This window comes from Lissotriton helveticus, chromosome 2_2, assembly GCF_964261635.1.
Source record: "Lissotriton helveticus chromosome 2_2, aLisHel1.1, whole genome shotgun sequence".
NCBI lineage: Eukaryota > Metazoa > Chordata > Amphibia > Caudata > Salamandridae > Lissotriton > Lissotriton helveticus.
Window position 1 is genome coordinate 462367781 of NC_136060.1, and position 18268 is coordinate 462386048.

General features: G+C 44.0%; 1 protein-coding gene across 1 annotated transcript in view; it reads right to left on the bottom strand.

Moving 5' to 3' along the window:
• The window catches only part of UBOX5 (U-box domain containing 5), a 130728-nt gene that overhangs the window by 103579 nt on the left and 8881 nt on the right, over positions 1-18268 (bottom strand). The window contains exon 2 of the mRNA XM_078678709.1: positions 6082-6179. Within this exon, the coding sequence (XP_078534835.1) occupies positions 6082-6135 (54 nt within the window). The 5' untranslated portion in view covers positions 6136-6179. The remainder of the gene's footprint in view (positions 1-6081; positions 6180-18268) is intronic.

Genomic DNA, 18268 nt, shown 5'->3' on the forward strand with positions numbered 1-18268 from the left:
AAGAGGTAGATTTGAGGAGATTTAATGATCAATTCCGTGGACCCGCATATAAAATTCACATACGCAGTCTCTGAAATGGAGATATCCTTCTTGGATTTCTCAATCAGTATTGAGAATGGTACCCTGTGGACAAAGATTAATAACAGGGAGACAGAAAGTAAGATGCTGTTGCCAACATCCGCAGGCACTAATGATGAACCTACATTATGGTCATGTTTTATGCCTTTGTCAAAATTATCAATGGTGCTGCAATTTCTACAGACTGTGGACTGACAGAAAAACTAAGAATACTAAACTATCTAGTGACCATCATATAAAGGCATGAAAAAAGCCAGTAACAACAAAATGGCTTCCCTTTAGGGACAAACAGTATGGAAAAAAGTCAGAAGCTTACTTGAGACACCACTTTCACCTCTATGTCCAATAACATTAAGAAGATCATCACAAAGAGGTGGGCTATTCTGAACTCTGAATATTGGTTGATTCAGGAATCTTCATTTTCATTCAAACTATGAAACAATTCAAGATATCTTCGTACATACGACACTGAGAAAGGCAGTTGTGTCTGGAAACATCACACAAAAGTGGGGTCTCACCCGTATAGTGTGTCATTGGGCATGTGGTCACTGTAATGTTTGCCACCAAACAATCCATTCAAAAGAAACTGAGATTTGTCGCAGAGAGAAATGGAGTCTTTTAAAACCCACTAGCTGCAATACAAAAAATTGTATCTGCTAGATTACCAACCCACGAGAATTCCTGAACCTAGGAAAAACCACAAGAACAGTGAACACACAGACTAATTAAATAGGAGTAATATCTGATGCAGGCGCAGAACTACAAAGATGACCTGTCCTTTCTTGAATATAACCACACCCAGACAGAAGGAGATGGGTCCTCCTGGGGATGGTCCACAATTATGAGAAACACCCGGGAGAGACTGTTCGAGAAGGAACAAAGGTGCATCTTCAGGTTATGCACCCATGTCAGGGGACTGAATGATGATATTCAGAGGGCTCTTAACAAGAAAACGACAACATACCAAAAACATTTGCATATATGGCTTTTTCCCTTGATGATAAACAGCAACCGGTACCATATACCCACTACTGAATTGTGTTTAACACAGAGAATAGGGGATATAGCGGGGGTAGTCATAACACAAGTGACCACGTGCCTCGCACTAGTAATATATAGCCAGTATGAGGGTTCTTAACAGAGACAGAAAAACACTCCGCGCACACTAGAGAACTGTTTATCTGAGTGCCGATTAGTGGATCACCTTTCTTTCCATCCCACCACCTCCTCCATCATCCCCAATAATCCCCTTTTTTGTGGGTAAATACACTGGTTAAAAATCATCCTCTATGCCAAAACATGGCTTATGTTGGCCTCTGGAGTGGCAAAGAGGAACATCGCAAGATCATGGGGGGCAGCGGATTTACTGAGGGTGGGGGCCTGGAAACGAGACCTAGATTGGTGTCAGCAGGGGGAGAAAGTGATTTATCTTCGTAGAGGATGCCCCAAAACAATGGCAAAAAATGTGGTCCCACTGGGAAAAATGTAGACGTTAATTGGTATCTGAGCCAGGGAATTGTCATAATTGATGAGATTAGGACACAAGATGATGGGCTCCGGAATTGTGAAACCCATTTGTTTGAAATTGTATTACTCCTCTAATGGTGCCCGAGTACACCCTGTATTGCTGATGTATATGGAAAGTATCGAGCAACTGGTTACTAAAAAGTATATATATTTTTAAAGCATACTCTAAACCTGGAGCACTGACCCTCACATAACCCTTGTTTTGCCGCTTTGACTGATGGAGGCTTCTGAGTCTTTATTAATAAAGGGTATGTCATCGCCATCCCCTTCCGTTCCTTGAAAACCTGGTTTCACAGATAGGAACAATGAACTAACAAGGATTGGCATAGCCAATAGGTCTCGCCTTTGTGACCTTATGAGTTTTTAGTCATGCAACAGTTGATGTTATTGAACCAAGGATATTGTTCTGCATAGCTAAATACTTATAAGGTCCCAAAAGCGAGACCTATTGGCTATGCCAATGCTTGTTTGCTATTTCCGTCTATTACGTACCCCGTTCCGTCAACAAGGAACACCAAGTTTTCCGAAGTGCACCAGTTGAGCTGCATCTGCAGTGACTGATCAATGTCAGCGCATGTCCGGCCTGCAGTAAGAGAAACTCAATAAAGTAAATAGTGCTTACAGACTAAATAACAGGTTCTGTGTAACAACCGAAGTAAAGAGGCCAGTTGCCATGGGTAGGTATAAATGAAGACAAGGCCGTACTAAGGAGGAACTAACAAGCATATTAACGAATCAGAAGGTAGCATTTATGAAAGACAATGACACAAGCCAATGAATAATATGGGAAGAGAGTGGCCGCGGCTTCTCTCCCACACTCTACAACAGCAGTCTCGCAGAGCATGCGTGCTCCCGCTAGGCTCAATCTAAAAAGGCTTAACATTCTAGGAGGAAAAGGCTTAATAGCCAAGGGGGTTAAAAGAACTTACTTTTGGAACAATTTCTGCTACCTAGTTATCTTAAAAGTGGCACAAGAACATCAGGTTTCAAACGTCTGACTACTGCCAGCATTAGAGTCATCTGTGCAACCATCAGCAAAAGGAAGCATGGAGAAAAAAAAATCCAATAACTAAGTACCAATTGGACAGCAAACGGGTTAGGCTTCATCTTTTTTGTTCTGTAAAGTGGGTTTGAACAGTGTACAATGAGCTGATTTTCTTTCTTTTTTTTATTGGAAAATATATGTTAAAACAACTTTTACTTGTGGCATGAATAGAAATGTATAAGGACCTTTTCATAAGGTTAATCAATATAAATGTATTATGTGCAGACTGGTTAGAAGTTTCAAAGAATAATTGGATACAGCTAAATTTGTAAATGACTTATGGAAACAAATTCAATAAAGTGCTGTATTGGGCTAAATTACTAAAGCTGAAGAAATGTCTGAAATGTATGTTTCTAAAAGCTACTGTGAGAACTAGAAGAGTTAGGTCTTCTGCTTCTTTTGCTTGGCCATGCTACCTTTTTGTGTGGACACAGTTGATGAACAGAGCCAAAGGGTGAAAGCTACAACTCAGAAAACGAGCAAACGTCTGCACATAAAAAACATATATGTATTGCTAGGGTGAGAGTTTCCAAACCAAAGAGGTTTGCACAGTGCCCTTTTGTCTCTGGGATACAGTAAGTTATGGGAGTTAAGTGTCCATGAAGGAAAGTCCAAGACCATCCTCCATGACTCAGTGGTGTGGCCTTGGCAGGAGCAGTAGACCAATCTTGTGGGAGCATGGATGTGGTCCATCTCTGCAAGAGATGGACTGACTTGCAGGGAGCACACCATACAAGGTGTACTCTCTGGCCATGCTGTTAAGGGATACAGAAATAGGACTCATAGGAGGTACCATCAAGGCATGCTTTGTGAGGGGAAAGCAACAAACAGAATGAAAAACAAGCAGGGAAAAGGATAGATAAAGAGATAGGAAAAATTACAGAAAAGGAGAAAATGTGTTATGATAAGACAGGCCACAATGTAAACAAGCATTGAATTTGAATTTACAGGGATTTATATAGCGCGCATATACCAGGCGGTTTCATGGCGCTGAAGGATGCTTAACCCAAGGCTAGGGCAGCGGAGTTACTGAGATGGGAAGGCGTGTGAAAAGCATTTGAAATGCAATAGGTTTCGGATTTATTTGAGTTAGAGCTAATGGCATTGTAAATGGCAATGTCTTTTAGCCATGTGTTATGGAGTGTATGCATGTGGTGTGTAATGGAATTATGTGGTGTGTAATGGAATTATGTGGTTTGGATTGGAATTGTTCACCCTGAACACTCACACACTGTTCACCCTGCACACTCGCACACTGTTCACCCTGCACACTCACACACTGTTCACCCTGCACATTCACACACTGTTCACCCTACACGCTCACACACTGCTCACCCTGAACACTCACACACTGCTCACCCTGCACTCACACACTGCTCACCCTACACACTGCTCACCCTACACGCTCACACACTGCTCACCCTACACGCTCACACACTGCTCACCCTACACGCTCACACACTGCTCACCCTACACGCTCAAACACTGCTCACCCTACACGCTCACACACTGCTCACCCTACAAACTCACACAATGTTCACCCTGCACGCTCACACACTGCTCACCCTGCACGCTCACACACTGTTCACCCTACACACTCACACACTGCTCACCCTGCGTAATGCGAAAAGACCTAGCTCTGCCCTTTGGCCTGTGTTGTAATCGTACAGTAGGTTGTGAGTAGCTGCGCTTGATTGGTTGAGGCATCCCCTCCTTGCTGCTCCCTTCACAGAGGGCCGGCTGCCTCAATGAAGCTCCCACATGCTCAGCTGTTCTTTGTTTTAGCTCCTGTGTGTCAGTGCACCGTGTAAGCATACCCTGCTCTCTCTGGAACAGGCACTCGGCACACTCGCTACTCGGCACACTCGCTACTCGGCACACTCGCTACTCGGCACACTCGCTACTCGGCACACTCGCTACTCTGCACACTCGCTACTCTGCACACTCGCTACTCTGCACTCACACTCTGCACTCACTACTTCACACTCTGCACTCACTACTTCACACTCTGCACTCACTACTTCACACTCTGCACTCACTACTTCACACTCTGCACTCACTACTTCACACTCTGCACTCACTACTTCACACTCTGCACTCACTACTTCACACTCTGCACTCCCACTATAATAATCCTTATGTCCTGTTACCAAGGGTTTGTGTGTTTAATACACTCCAGCACTGCCAGTTACCAGCGGTTCAGTGCCCCTTTGGACGCCGCACAACAAAGTGAACACAGTGTGCTCCGAGGGCAGGGGCTTGTCCCGGCTGAGAAGGGAGGAGGCATTGAAACTACAAAGATTTGTTGATCCTGTACAAATCTGGGCTGACGTTCTTTACAGAGCCTCAAACAAATCAAGAGCAGCTTAGCGTGTACCCGTGAGCCATTGTAGACCCAATTCAATAGTTACGCATAAATGAAAAAAAAAACTGTATAACAGGGTGGAACAGTTTTCTTGTGCAATTGTTCCTGCGAAACGTCCATTATTGATATAGTTCACTGCAATAACCTACTTTTCTTAGCCTTTGACATGTACTTTACTAAGAACCGGCATGTTAATAAATAAATAAATACATGCGATGGCAATATAGCAGCATTGAAAGCGATCACTTTCGTGATCGCTATTGTTAAAAAATGCACGGTGAAGGAGCACACAGCAAAGAATGGGGCACGCTTGCCCGGCATCAGGCTTCAATTACCGCGGCCCCTGACAGCTGGTAATTGATGAAATATAGCCTTCTGCTGCACGTGTCCGCACGGAATATGCAGGAAGCGGAGCAACTCAACAGACTATGGCCTATTGCGTGCTGGCTTGTAAAAACACAGCCATACGAGGGCCAATTGCCATGCAGCTGCCATAAATAACGATCAAAATTCACGCGCTTCTCTGGAATTCGTAGGTTAGATTTTGGAACTCCTCACAAAAAGGACTCTAAAGCCACACCCACTTCGTGGAATGTAGGCCGAGCCCTAAAAAGGGGAAGTAGGAACGAATTCAAGCTTTGGAGAGGTATCAAGAAAAGGGAGCTCAAACCTTCAAGCAATGATACCACAATGTCCCAGTATATTCCATATTGCTGCTGTGGGTCCATAAAAAAAGAGGTTTCCTTGTCTTTGAAAGCATCTTAGATTTTTCTGCACTAAACCTAGGAAACTCCCCTTTTCAGCCAAGACCTGCTAGTATGAAGCTGACAAAAGTTGCAGCTTTATCATGTTACTACTTTAATAAATGAAGTTACTTCTTTGGTAAATTAGTTGGGACAGCCGTTTAAATTTGAATGAAGTGCTGCATTCCCTTATTTAATATCTGTGGGGCTAAAAAGGAGGCGAATCCTGAAATATCAATTTAGTATCACTAATGTGCGAGTGTAGAAAAAAAATCTGTTAATCGCAAACATGTTAAAGGTATTGTATACTGAAGTATTGTTACCTTGTTGCAGTGAATTTTGGGCCTAAACTGTGGCAGGCAGAGATTTATGACCATTTTCTTGGGTGATCACAAGGTCCCTCAGTGTACAAGGCATAGCCCTGAAACAAGAAGAAAGGAGACAAGTTTTATAAAGACAGAAATTTAAAAGCACTTAATTTTTTCTCTTAATCCACTCTCAATTTGAAAAAAAAGCAGTATTACCACATATCACATTTTTATATAATTTCTCTCGTCCAACAGAATGCTAGCCAAAGAATCCACTAGAACATGGGTACTCACAAACATTTCCCGGGGGGTCGCAAAGTGCTGTCTGTGGCATGCCTGAGGGCCGCACCGATGAAAATAATGGGAGGGTCGGGCTGATAAAAGGTGAGCGTAGGGGTACACGAAGCGGATGCATGGTGTGAACAACAAACCAAGCCTTCACATGACTTCTGTCTACCACCTATGCTCCATTCTCATGAGATACTCATCTGGTGGCAGAATCGCAAAATGTGAAACCGGAACACCTGGTATCAGTCCTGGCTTCCTCAATTGAAGAAATTGTGTGATCCTAGGCAATTTGTTAATTTCACTTTGGTACCTATTTCTTCATTAACACACCTGGGAGACCCTTAAAATACGTATCAGAGTTCAGGAATAGGATATGTAAGGTACAAAACCTTCTCAAGTTTATTTAATAAACTATAATTGTGTTCCAATTATATAACAACGAAGGCTATCACAAGGTACACCTGACGAATGACTTCCATCTTGGTTCACTAATAGCAATCTTTTCAGAATGTGGTCGGCATGAAAGATTCCAAGATCTTGTTTTAAAACTATCACTGCAAATAAATGGCTCTCAATGCAGTGATAATCTGATCTACTATGGTAAAACTCTCATGCATGTTAATAAAATACACTTCTTTGCAGAGAGTTTAAAACGAAAGCGGTCTTTAAAACTAAAGGTGTTCCTAAAGATACATTTATCTAGGGCACTTTGTTTTTTTCTTTATGGTTACTTTAGCTAATGTGTAAAACCTGTAAATAAAATATTCCCGTTTGTTTTGCACCTTTCTGAATTGTTAGGTTCTGTTTTTTTTATACTTTTTAAAAAAAACTTTATTGATCATGTTCTTCAATTTTCATATCCAGCACAGTAAATCCAGTAAGGTACAAACATACAGCATAATCGCTCTTAGTCATGAGTAATCCTCTGAATAACTTTAACAATCGGCTAGTTGCATAACAGTAACGAGGATAGTGGAGGCCCGTATCTGCCCCTCGTGTACTCACTGTACAGTTATACATCGCATAAACCTTATCGAACACTATGGAAACTCCCTTAACCGCCCTCCCCCCCGTCCTTGATTCTTCTCCCAACTCTCCCCCCCCCCTCCCCCTCCCGCTGCCGGGTCCGGAAAAAACCTTTGTGTGTTCGGTTTACCCAATCTTGGTCAAAAAGGAAATTAAAGGGTGTAAGTTAGGGTCTATGCCATCCGCTTCCTATAATGGGTCACCATATGTCACGTCGCCCTGAGACTGAGCCTCTCCCCGCCCGGAGTCTCCCAATTCAGAGATAGTTTGCGTCAAAGGGGCATCCAATCCCACCAACTCTTGAAACATTACCCCCCAGGCCTGTAGGACCTCAGGTAGCTTCCCATCCCTCCTTGTGTGCCTCATGTGCTCTTCTTCTGCCAGCGCCCATTCCCTCAGATCTGCCTTCCATTTCTGCAGCGTCGGACCCTGTGGGGACAACCAATGGATCGCAATACGGCGATGGGCTGTAACCAGGCCTAGTAGCAAAAACAGTCTGCTCATCCTTCACTTGGGGTCCCGGGGGATTAAACCTAGGAGGCAGGGGTGTGGGTACAAATCTATTACCCATCCCAACACCTTCACCAAGACCTCCAGAACCGACACCCAATATGATTGGAAGACCGGGCACGCCCATACCATATGCACAAAGCCTGCCAAGGGGCTGCGACATCTTGGGCAATGGGCATCCCTGGCATTGTCTATGGTCTGGAGACGTTTAGGGGAGAGGTAGGTCATGTGTATAATATTATATTGGATATGTTTAAAGAGGTTGCTCACTGACACCTTCCGCACACATGTATTTTTTCCCATTCACGGGGAGTGATCTCCTGTGGACACGCCTGCTGCCATCTATTTTTTTTTATTTATTTGGGAATTTGTACCGCGCAACTTAGCCCAAGGGCATCAATGCGCCCAAATTTAAAAAGGGCATCTCAAATTCGCCGAGTACACATCTAAGAATACGCCAGACAGAAAAACCAAGTTTTAAGTTCTTTGCGAAAACGCGCCAAAGAGGGTAATCCCACCAGCTCAGGAGGAAGAGAATTCCAAAGCTTAGGAACTATGGTGACAAAGGCTTTCCCTCCCCATCTTGCTTTGGCAAATCTAGGGACGAATAGGAGATTTTTTGAGGATGACCGGAGGGTCCTGCAGGGAGAATAGGTATGAAGGAGAGACCTAATGCTCTCTGAGCCAGGGCCATAAACTGCCCCATGAGCGAGACAGAGAAGCTTAAATGTAATCCTGGACTCGACAGGGAGCCAATGAAGAGATTTCCTGGCCAGGGATGCAGAAAAGAGCCTAGGAAGATTGAGCACCATCCTGGCCGCAGCATTCTGCACCATCTGTAAGCGATTGATAAGGCTCTTATTCATGCCCACATACAGAGCATTACAGTAGTCCAGTCTCGAAGAGACCAGAACCACTGCAGCCTGTTTTCGGGCATCCAGGGAGAGGTAGGCCGCAATCTTTCTGAGGATCCTGATGATACCACAGCAGGTGGAGACCGTCCTGCTGACCTGACGGTCAAAGGAGAGAGAGGTATCAATCAGGACCCCCAGATTCTTGGCGGAATGTGAGGGAGTAGGACTAACACCCAAGGAGTACGGCCACCAGTCATTAAACCAGATGTCTTGGTGGCCCCCAAAAATCAAGACCTCCGCCTTCTCCCCATTGAGTTTTAGAAAATTTCGTATCATCCACTGGGAAACTGCCTCCATGCAGGTTCTGAAGTTGAGGGCAGATTCACTCAGACTGTGTAAGGGATACCATGATTTGGGTGTCGTCGGCATACGACAACACCTCACAACCATACGACCTCACTACCCTGGCAAGTGGGGCGACGTAAATATTAAAATGGGTAGGACTTAAGGAAGATCCCTGGGGCACCCCACACTGCACTGGCTTGGGGGAGGACAGAAAGTCACCCAACTTCACTCTTTGTTCCCTCTGATGTAGGAAGGAAGTAAGAAGACTAAGGGCTGAGGCTCCCACTCCTATCTCCCTGAGCCTGGCAACCAGGACCAGGGGAGACAGGGTGTCGAAAGCTGCCGTAAGATCGAGTAAGACCAGAAGAGTGATCTGGCCCCTGTCGACCCTCGAGCGGATGTTGTTGACGACCACCGTAAGGGCAGACTCAGTACTATGGGACTTTCGAAAGCCATGCTGCGAAATGTCCAGCAGGCCTGAGTCATCCAAAATAGTGGTAAGGTGGCGATTAAGATGGGCCTCAAGAATCTTAGCGGGGGCCGGAAGCAAAGAAATCGGTCGAAAGTTTTTCAGTACTGCGGGGTCAAGAGAGGCCGTCTTCAAGAGAGGCTTGACGACCGCCTGTTTCCAGGAGAGGGGAAAGGTTCCCTCCGTAATTGCCAGGTTCATCACCTCAAGAAGAGGAGGAATAACCACCTCCCTGCAGGCCTTCAGGATTTTAAGCGGACAAGGGTCCAAAGGAGAGCCTGATTTGATGTTATCAAGGAGGCGGTTGGTCTCATTGAGGGTGAGGAGTGGAAAGGCAGTCAGACTCGGCCCAGGTTCCGAAGCCTGGGTCCCTGCTACAGGAGCAGGAGGGTGGAGAAGGAGCAGACTAGGCTCAGGTACAAGATCCAACTGATGATTAAGACATTCCAGAGCATTATAAATGTCGACAATTTTAGTGTGGAAGAAGGTGGACATTTTGTCACAGAGCTCCTGTGTTTCAACGATAGGATCGATGGTCTTGGGGGCAGAGAGGGAGTCAATAATCTTAAAAAGATCTTTGGAAGATTTCAGGGAGGTGGTCAGATTGACAGAATGCCTTTTTTTCCTCAATAACCGCTAATTTATATTCTTTTAGGAGAGGTTTATGTTTTATCTTGTCCGTGAGATCGAGATTACCGCGCCAGAGCCTCTCTTGTCTTCTACATCCCTGTCTCAGCTGTCTGCGCTTGTCGGAGAACCAGGGCGCAGAAGGGCTCTTTCTAGCGGAGCGGAGTAGTGGTGTTTAGCGGGAGCTAAAGTATCTACAGCCTCCGTGATGATATTGGAGAACTCCCCTACCGCGGAGTTAGTATCCTTATTTAAAGAGGAGCCGAGTCTAGACAGAAATGGGGCTAGGGCTTCATTATTGATCTCCCTGAAATTCCTTTTAAGTCCCCATTTCTTGGAGTCCGATTGAGCAGGGGCTGTACTGCATACCATAAGCTCAATGGGCACAGCCCGATGATCTGACCAGGCCAAGGTGATCAGGGTACCTGTCTTCAGTCTGGAATCATTAGAGAACACCCCATCCAACGTATGGCCTGCTGAGTGAGTAGGACTGTCCACAAGTTGGATCATGCCACATGCGTCCAGGGTTTCTACTAGGGATAGCGTATCTCTGGAGCTGGAGTTTTCTAAATGGAAATTAAAGTGTCCCCTAGAAGAGTGAGATTGGGTCTATCAAGGAAAGGTTCCACTAACTTCATCAGGTCTTGACAGAAGGAAGTTCTAGCGCCGGGGGGGGGGGCATAAAATAGCATACCCGAGAAGGAAACTGTAGGAGTGGAGTTGATAGAAAAATACATGGCCTCAAAAGAATCTGAGGCAATGGAGAGGTGCTCAGTTCGACAAATGAAGGAATCTTTATGCAGTATTCCCAACCCACCCCCTCAACGCCCAGACCTGTCCATCCTGGTCAAGGTGTAGCCCACAGGAATTGCGTTTACAAGATCACGACCAGAGGAATCCGAGGCCCAGGTCTCGGTTATAAAGACCCAGGAAGGTTTCCTTAGTGAGACGAAATCCCTGAAAGCAATGTTATTTTTAATAAGGGATCTTACATTAATAAGGAAATCTACTTCATTTGCCACAGAGGAAGGCTCACGGATCGTAGAGTCTAAAGGCTTTGTTCTAATATTGGACAATCTCCAAGGAGAGGGGTTACATTTACTGCAGTATGAATGAAGTATAGTTTCAGGGGAGAGAGTGTGATGACAAGTTTTCCTAGGGGGCTTGTATTTTAATAAGGTATGGATGGTGTAGAGATAGCTTACTTGAGAGGGAGTGGAGCAGGAACCAGCCCGCCTGGCCCCTGGCGCAGAGCGGATGGACGCAGACGGGCTTGACTTGGGCGCGACTTCGACGCGCGCCCGCTGCGCGCGTCCGCTATGCGTGGAGAGACCCATAGTGCCTAAAATAGGGCTGGGCCTGAGTGTAGCGCCCCACGTGACAGTCTGAGGCCAATGAGGGCAGGGACAGCAACTGTTTGACGGCGCCCTCCACAACAATCGGGAAAACCCGTGGTGGACCGGGGCGCTGGCAGGGAAAGCGTCAAGCAGGTAAGAGGCCGCAAGGGATTGTGCAAGAACGCAAAGACATACCGTTTAAAAGTACACAGAGAAAATAAAAACCAGCATTAGCAGAGGCATCTTAGTCATGCACTCGATAGGATGGAACGACGAAGAAATGTGCAAAAACACAGGCTCACACAGTTTTAAAATATACAGCAGGTATGAAGCAGCGATATTACCATTGAGGCATCGTAATCATGCACTCGGGAAAAGTGAGACCAAACCCTTTATCGCCAAGGGCCTCGTCTTTTTATCCTACCGCAGAGCCCTGTATAAGTGAGTCACGAACTTCTGACCCCCCGCCATTGCCAACATAGTGACCAAAGTAAGAGTGTGCGCCGGGGCATCCGGGAACGTGGGCCATAGTTGCCGCGCGGTCGCCGCCATTTTAGCATATTGAAGAAATTGTCCGGGACCGAGCTCAAAGGCGCTAACCGCCTCCTGATAAGTGATACATTTATCATTTGGGTACAGATCCACCAGCATCAAGCACCCTCCCTCTACCCATTTGTCTGTAGACATGACCCGCGCAATCCGGGCAAAGGATGGCACTAGCCACAGATCCAAGTCAGGGGCGAATGGCTTGTTATGGATGAGGCGTCTCACCACCCGATCCCAGGCTACGGCCACCAACCGTGCCAGCGGGGGGGAATGATCTTGCCGCCCTCCTACCTGCCAAAGCAGCGATCCCAGTTGCCCATTCCCGTAAGTTCCTGCCAGCAAGGACCGTTCCCAAGAGGGGTCTGTATCTAAACAGGCGATAGCATGTTGCAGTTGTGAGGCAAAATAATACAGCTTCAGGTCGGGGACTTCCAGATCGCCGGCGCCCCACCTGCGTTTCAGGACCTCCAAACTCACTCTGCATCTCTTCCCATTCCATAGTAGAAGGACTAGGAGGGAATCCAATTTCCGAAAAACCCGGTGTGGTATCTCGTAAAAGGACCCCTGCATAGTGTTAAGACAGCGCAGGAGGACCACCATCTTAATTAAGGCAATCTTCCCCATCAGGGAGAGCTGGAGGGTGTTCCAGAAGGCGATACTCCCCTGCAGACCCCTTATGATCCGTCCCATATTGTGTTGGAAGAAAGCGGCTGAATCACGACCAATCCAGATTCCTAAATAGCGAAGAGTATCGTCTACCCATGGGAGTCCTATCTCTGGACGCGTTGTTATGTTCTGTTAAGTGAACAGCAGCTCAGTACTGCTGTTACCAGGGGGCCACAATTAAAGGTCAGGAGGGCCGCATGCGGCCCCCGGACCCTACTTTGAGTATCCCTGCTGTAGAATAATTCCACATAGGTGAAGAAGAAAACAAAACAGAGGAAGAGTCATTTAGTTCTATCATCGAATGTACAATCGCAGCCGGGAGTCTGGACTGGTCCAATCAACTGGCTAAATGGGCCTTTGTGCCCCTTTATTGGAAATTCCCATACTGTAAAAACGGTTTTATATTCAAAAGAAAATCTCTTGGGACTGAGGTACCTTCCATCAGTCCTCACCGGGCCTTAAATGCATTCCCTACAGAGCAGAAAGAAGATGGAGGAAACACCCCAGCTCTGAGATCACATGAACATGGATGTAGCTCGATTGAGACATTCAAAAGCCTCTATTGCAGCTTAAAGCTCAAATAAACCTATCTTGAGACAGCTCATAAAATCAGCTGGCCGTCAGAAAGATGGACACCAATATTCATTGCATGACTCAGCTGACACTCACCTTATAACATAAAATGACAGGAAAGCAATAGGTTTTGGAAATTACATTTCCAATACCGATCCTTGACCTCAATGGACTGCTTACTTGCACCCTAAGGCACAAGTTTTCTCTTATATAACTCAGTCAGTATGCGGGTGTTGGCATACTCATTCACCACGCCCAAGACCCTGAGGATTTCTCAAATCCTTGCTTTTACGCTGTATGCCACGTTTTTACCTCTTTCTCTTCTCACAAAGCCAGACAAACTTTTACAGAGTAGTCAATCCTATTTATTTGCACAAAGATTGTTACGTTTAGCAGTACCCTCATGGCATTTTCAAATGATGCACATTCTAAGGATTCTATCAGTTGGAGACAGAGCATCCTCCTCCCTATTAACTGGCCGGGTCACCTTGGGTAAAATGGTTTAAGTTTTGTAAGAAAGGGTCCCAAAAGAAATATTCCATAGGCCTTACTTGCTTAGAGCGGGTCTTTGCCAAAGTGGATCCTGGTATTCTCATGGGCCCTGTGCAGAGCAGTAAGTACTGGCTAGAATCAAGGAACTAGTCCAAAAAAATAACTACAAATATAAGTGAAGGGGACCTTGCTCGGCAAGTCTAGTAAATTCAACTGCATTACAGTACATTCACATGTACCAAGTAAAAATGTTGTACACACGTTTGCAGACAATTTGTAATGCTCTCTGTTTGTTTGATTCCCATGAACAAGTGATATGAGGGTGTGCAGAGTTTATATTATTTATATTTGTGCCCCTTAGATGTGGGTTACTTGGGGACATTCATTTTTGCGTTGTCTGGTGCTGGTAGCAACATGCACACACGCAACTAGTTTTGCAATGTAATTTGCGTACATGTGCTAGCAGGTACGTGTCTAAGTGGGTGAACTATACCTGCTATTCGATCTCTCACTTTCCTCTTGTCCTTCTCGAGCACCATTGCATCTTTAAGTCATCTATTGTTTTCTCACTGTCTGTGCTGTCATCAAGAACCATTGCTTTAAGGTGTTTCTGATCTCTTTCCTGTGAATCTTGAGATCTTACCTTGCGGTACACCTCAGGGGCTGGGAAGTCTGATATATATATATATATTTTTTTTTTTTGTTGAAAAAGCCGCAAAGGTGAAACGCGTCTGTCGAATTGGAGGGGAGAGGAAACTGTAAAGCACCGATTAAAGCATCCTAGCTTTAAAATCTGACTCCGAGTGTGCCTCTTACTTTGTTAGCAGTCCTGCATGCTTGCTAAAGTATAACTATATATATATATATATATATATATATATATATATATATATATATATATATATATATATATAAGATCTGGTAACTCGATGAAATTAAATACCTGTGCCTAAAAAGAACGTTGCATTTGCGTGGTTTCTCGGTTGTCGTCGTGGCGTTTTGGGAGACTGCAGCTGCTATATATATATTCACTGAAAAAACCATAGGTTATAGACCCTATATAGTTAGGAATTAGCATTTACAAAACCTTGAAAATTCACTGAAAAAAACATAGGTTATAGACCATATATCGTTAGGAATTAGCATTTACAAAACCTTATTTTACTCACACAAAACCATTGACATTCCATATATAGTTAGTTGCACTAACTATATATCGCGCACCCGCAATCCACTGCTGATGTCACATATTACATCATTCATGACATGGTCAGTGACATCACTGATGACATCACTGATGACATCACTGATGACATCACTGATGACATCTCATTTGACATCAATGACCACATCACTGATGATATCATTCATGTGACAATACAATGCATCTCCTCACATTTTAATATAACCTCTGTTTCACCCAGTGTTAAATACAGAGTATAATTTTTGAAACCATTGACACACCAATACTAGTTACTACATACGCACTCACTGATTCCTACGTCTACACACACCTTCACTCATTCACCCATACAATCATTCATACATACAATCACTCATCTTTACAACACTATCATATGCACTCATACACCTATACAGACACTCACAGTCTGCCACTCATCCATGGAGTTACTCACTCACCTAGTCAGTCATGTAAAGAATCAATGACACTTCCATTTTCTTGTCTATACAGTTAAACATAGAGCACCTTACATTTTCAAACATATACTAACACATACTTACCTTCTTATACAATTATTGATACAAGTACACATTGATCTGCACAGAGTCACACACCTCCCAGCCAGCCACACACACACTCAGTCTCCCATACAAATACTTGGGCAATCAATCAATAACCCATATAGTTACTCATACAGCTACTGATCAACACATGCAGCAGTTTACAGAACAACAGACATAATGATGCACAAATTAAGACAGTTTAGTCACTAACCCATGCACTCAGTAAGACACATTTAATCACTCACTCATACAGTTAGTCATGCACCTACTAAATCCTTCGTCCAGACACTTACACATCCACTCAATCTTCAATATGTAAGACATATTTAAACTTTACAGAAACAAAAAATCACTGGATGTTGTTATCAGTCATGTCATCAGGGATGTCATTTGAGATGTCATCAGTGATGTCATCAGTGATGTCATCAGTGATGTCATCAGTGATGTCACTGACCATGTCATGAATGATGTAATATGTGACATCATCAGCAGTGGATTGCGGGTGTGCGATATATAGTTAGTGCAACTAACTATATATGGAATGTCAATGGTTTTGTGTGAGTAAAATAAGGTTTTGTAAATGCTAATTCCTAACGATATATGGTCTATAACCTATGTTTTTTTCAGTGAATTTTCAAGGTTTTGTAAATGCTAATTCCTAACTATATATGGTCTATAACCTATGGTTTTTTCAGTGAATTTTCAAGGTTTTGTAAATGCTAATTCCTAACTATATATGGTCTATAACCTATGTTTTTTTCAGTGAATATATAACATTTCTATGGCAAAATGAAACCCCTCATTTTGTTCCTTTGCAAATTAAATGTTTTAAGTGTTAACACTTTATTCCAATCAAGATGACTTCAGGTGTGCCATACTTTTGTCATAAGTAAGACTGTTAGCGCTCTAGTTGTTCTTTAGAACACTCTGGGACATTCTGTCACTGGGCTATAGTTGGGCTACATCTGGCTGATATTTGGGCTACATTTGGGCTCTTTTGTCTCTGGTGGCCATCTTTGGGCTACATTGGGCTACATTGGGCTACATTGGGCTCCAACATATAGATAGCCCAATGTAGCCCAATATATATTTTTCAAAGTTAATTTTCGTAAAAACCAATGGAGCATATATCTTGAGACATAGCAAAGGCACATCAGGCTACCAGTCCCTACAATTTTGCCAAGTTTCGTGGAAATCCATTCAGCCGTTCGAGCTAAAAGTGAGTCCAACCGCCCTATGGAAAACTCAATGTTAAAAACACGTTTTGGGACCCCCTTTTTTCTCGGCCCCCGCTTGACGAAACCCCCCCAAATTTTCAGGGGCTGCTCAGAAACAAAATGTGCCATTTTCATGAAAATTTCAGCCAATTCCGTCCCCAAACGCCAAAGTTATTAGACATAGAATTTTCAGAAATCCCATAGAGAAAAAATCCTAACTATATATACCTACTGGCTATCGCCAGTAGGTAAAATATATATATATATATATATATATATATATATCCTTGAATCCTCTACTTCGCCAATGCTCATCGGTCTTTCCTTTGAGGTACCACTTTAACTTCTATGCATGTGTGTGTTAATCATGTCTCTTTTTATTCCACCTTTGAGAAGCCTTGATTTCTCTCGTAAACCTGTCCCATTCTGGAGTAGTTTCTTCAATTTCTGTGCCACTGGCTCATACAACTAGTTGTCGCTATGGCTTTATGCTAAGTTCCTATTCTCTCACTCTCGTTACGTCATTCCTTTTCTTGGACCTCCACCTGTAGTCATTAGCAGGAGGTGGAAAGAGAACTAGGACGAGGGACTCTTGATCTCCATGCGTGAACTCCAAATGAAGAGCCAAAAAGTTAGAGTATGTCTTTTAGTTAAAAAAATGTAATACATCAACAGTTTCCCTGTATCCATAAAGGTGCAATTCATGTCAGTTTCAAACAGCCTGGAAGGGCATTTTCTGTGAAAGAAATGATTGTTACAATAATGGTCAAGATGATTTGGATGCAGTCCTTTACTGCAAGATGATCTCTGTCTGGGATGGAGTTCATGCTATAAACAGTAGCTGTCAATTCGGCCATGAAACGATCTGAATACATACTCCACTACAATTAAATGTGTGCTGGAAAGCATTATGACGAACTTTGTCTTACTGTTTTAATGTGATGTGAGGATGGCTTACTCTCATCAGGGACAGCTTTAGTTTAAATGAATTTATCCTCGACAACTGTATGGCTATGGGAGCTCACCCTGAAGTCACCCAAGCCATAGAACACGCTGACCCGACTAAACTCCCCGGAGATCTTAGAAAATTCTTTGGTGCAATTCCAACTTGCAAAGATTTTTCTTTAAACTGAAAGATAGATAGACCATTACAATATGGTCATTGTAATGGCACTCGGATGAAAGACATATTGGAATCTGTTTGCTTTTAGTTTAGGGAAAAGAATTACAAGATGGCCGCTGCACAGGCACATACATGGGTGGACATCTTGGAATGGTTTACTAACCATTTCAAGATGGCCATCAGCTGATACAGCTGGAGGGGGCACCAAGGGCATCAGGGGGCTGCCCGGTGCAATCACTTTCTAGGAGAACCGTATTCTTAAATCAGCCAAGTGGGTGTGAAAGGAGCAGGGAGGGGGGGGGGGGAAATCAGAGAGATTTAAACAAAAAGTCCCTTGCGTACTGCAATGTAAAGATTGATGTCAGCAGCGGAAGGATACATTT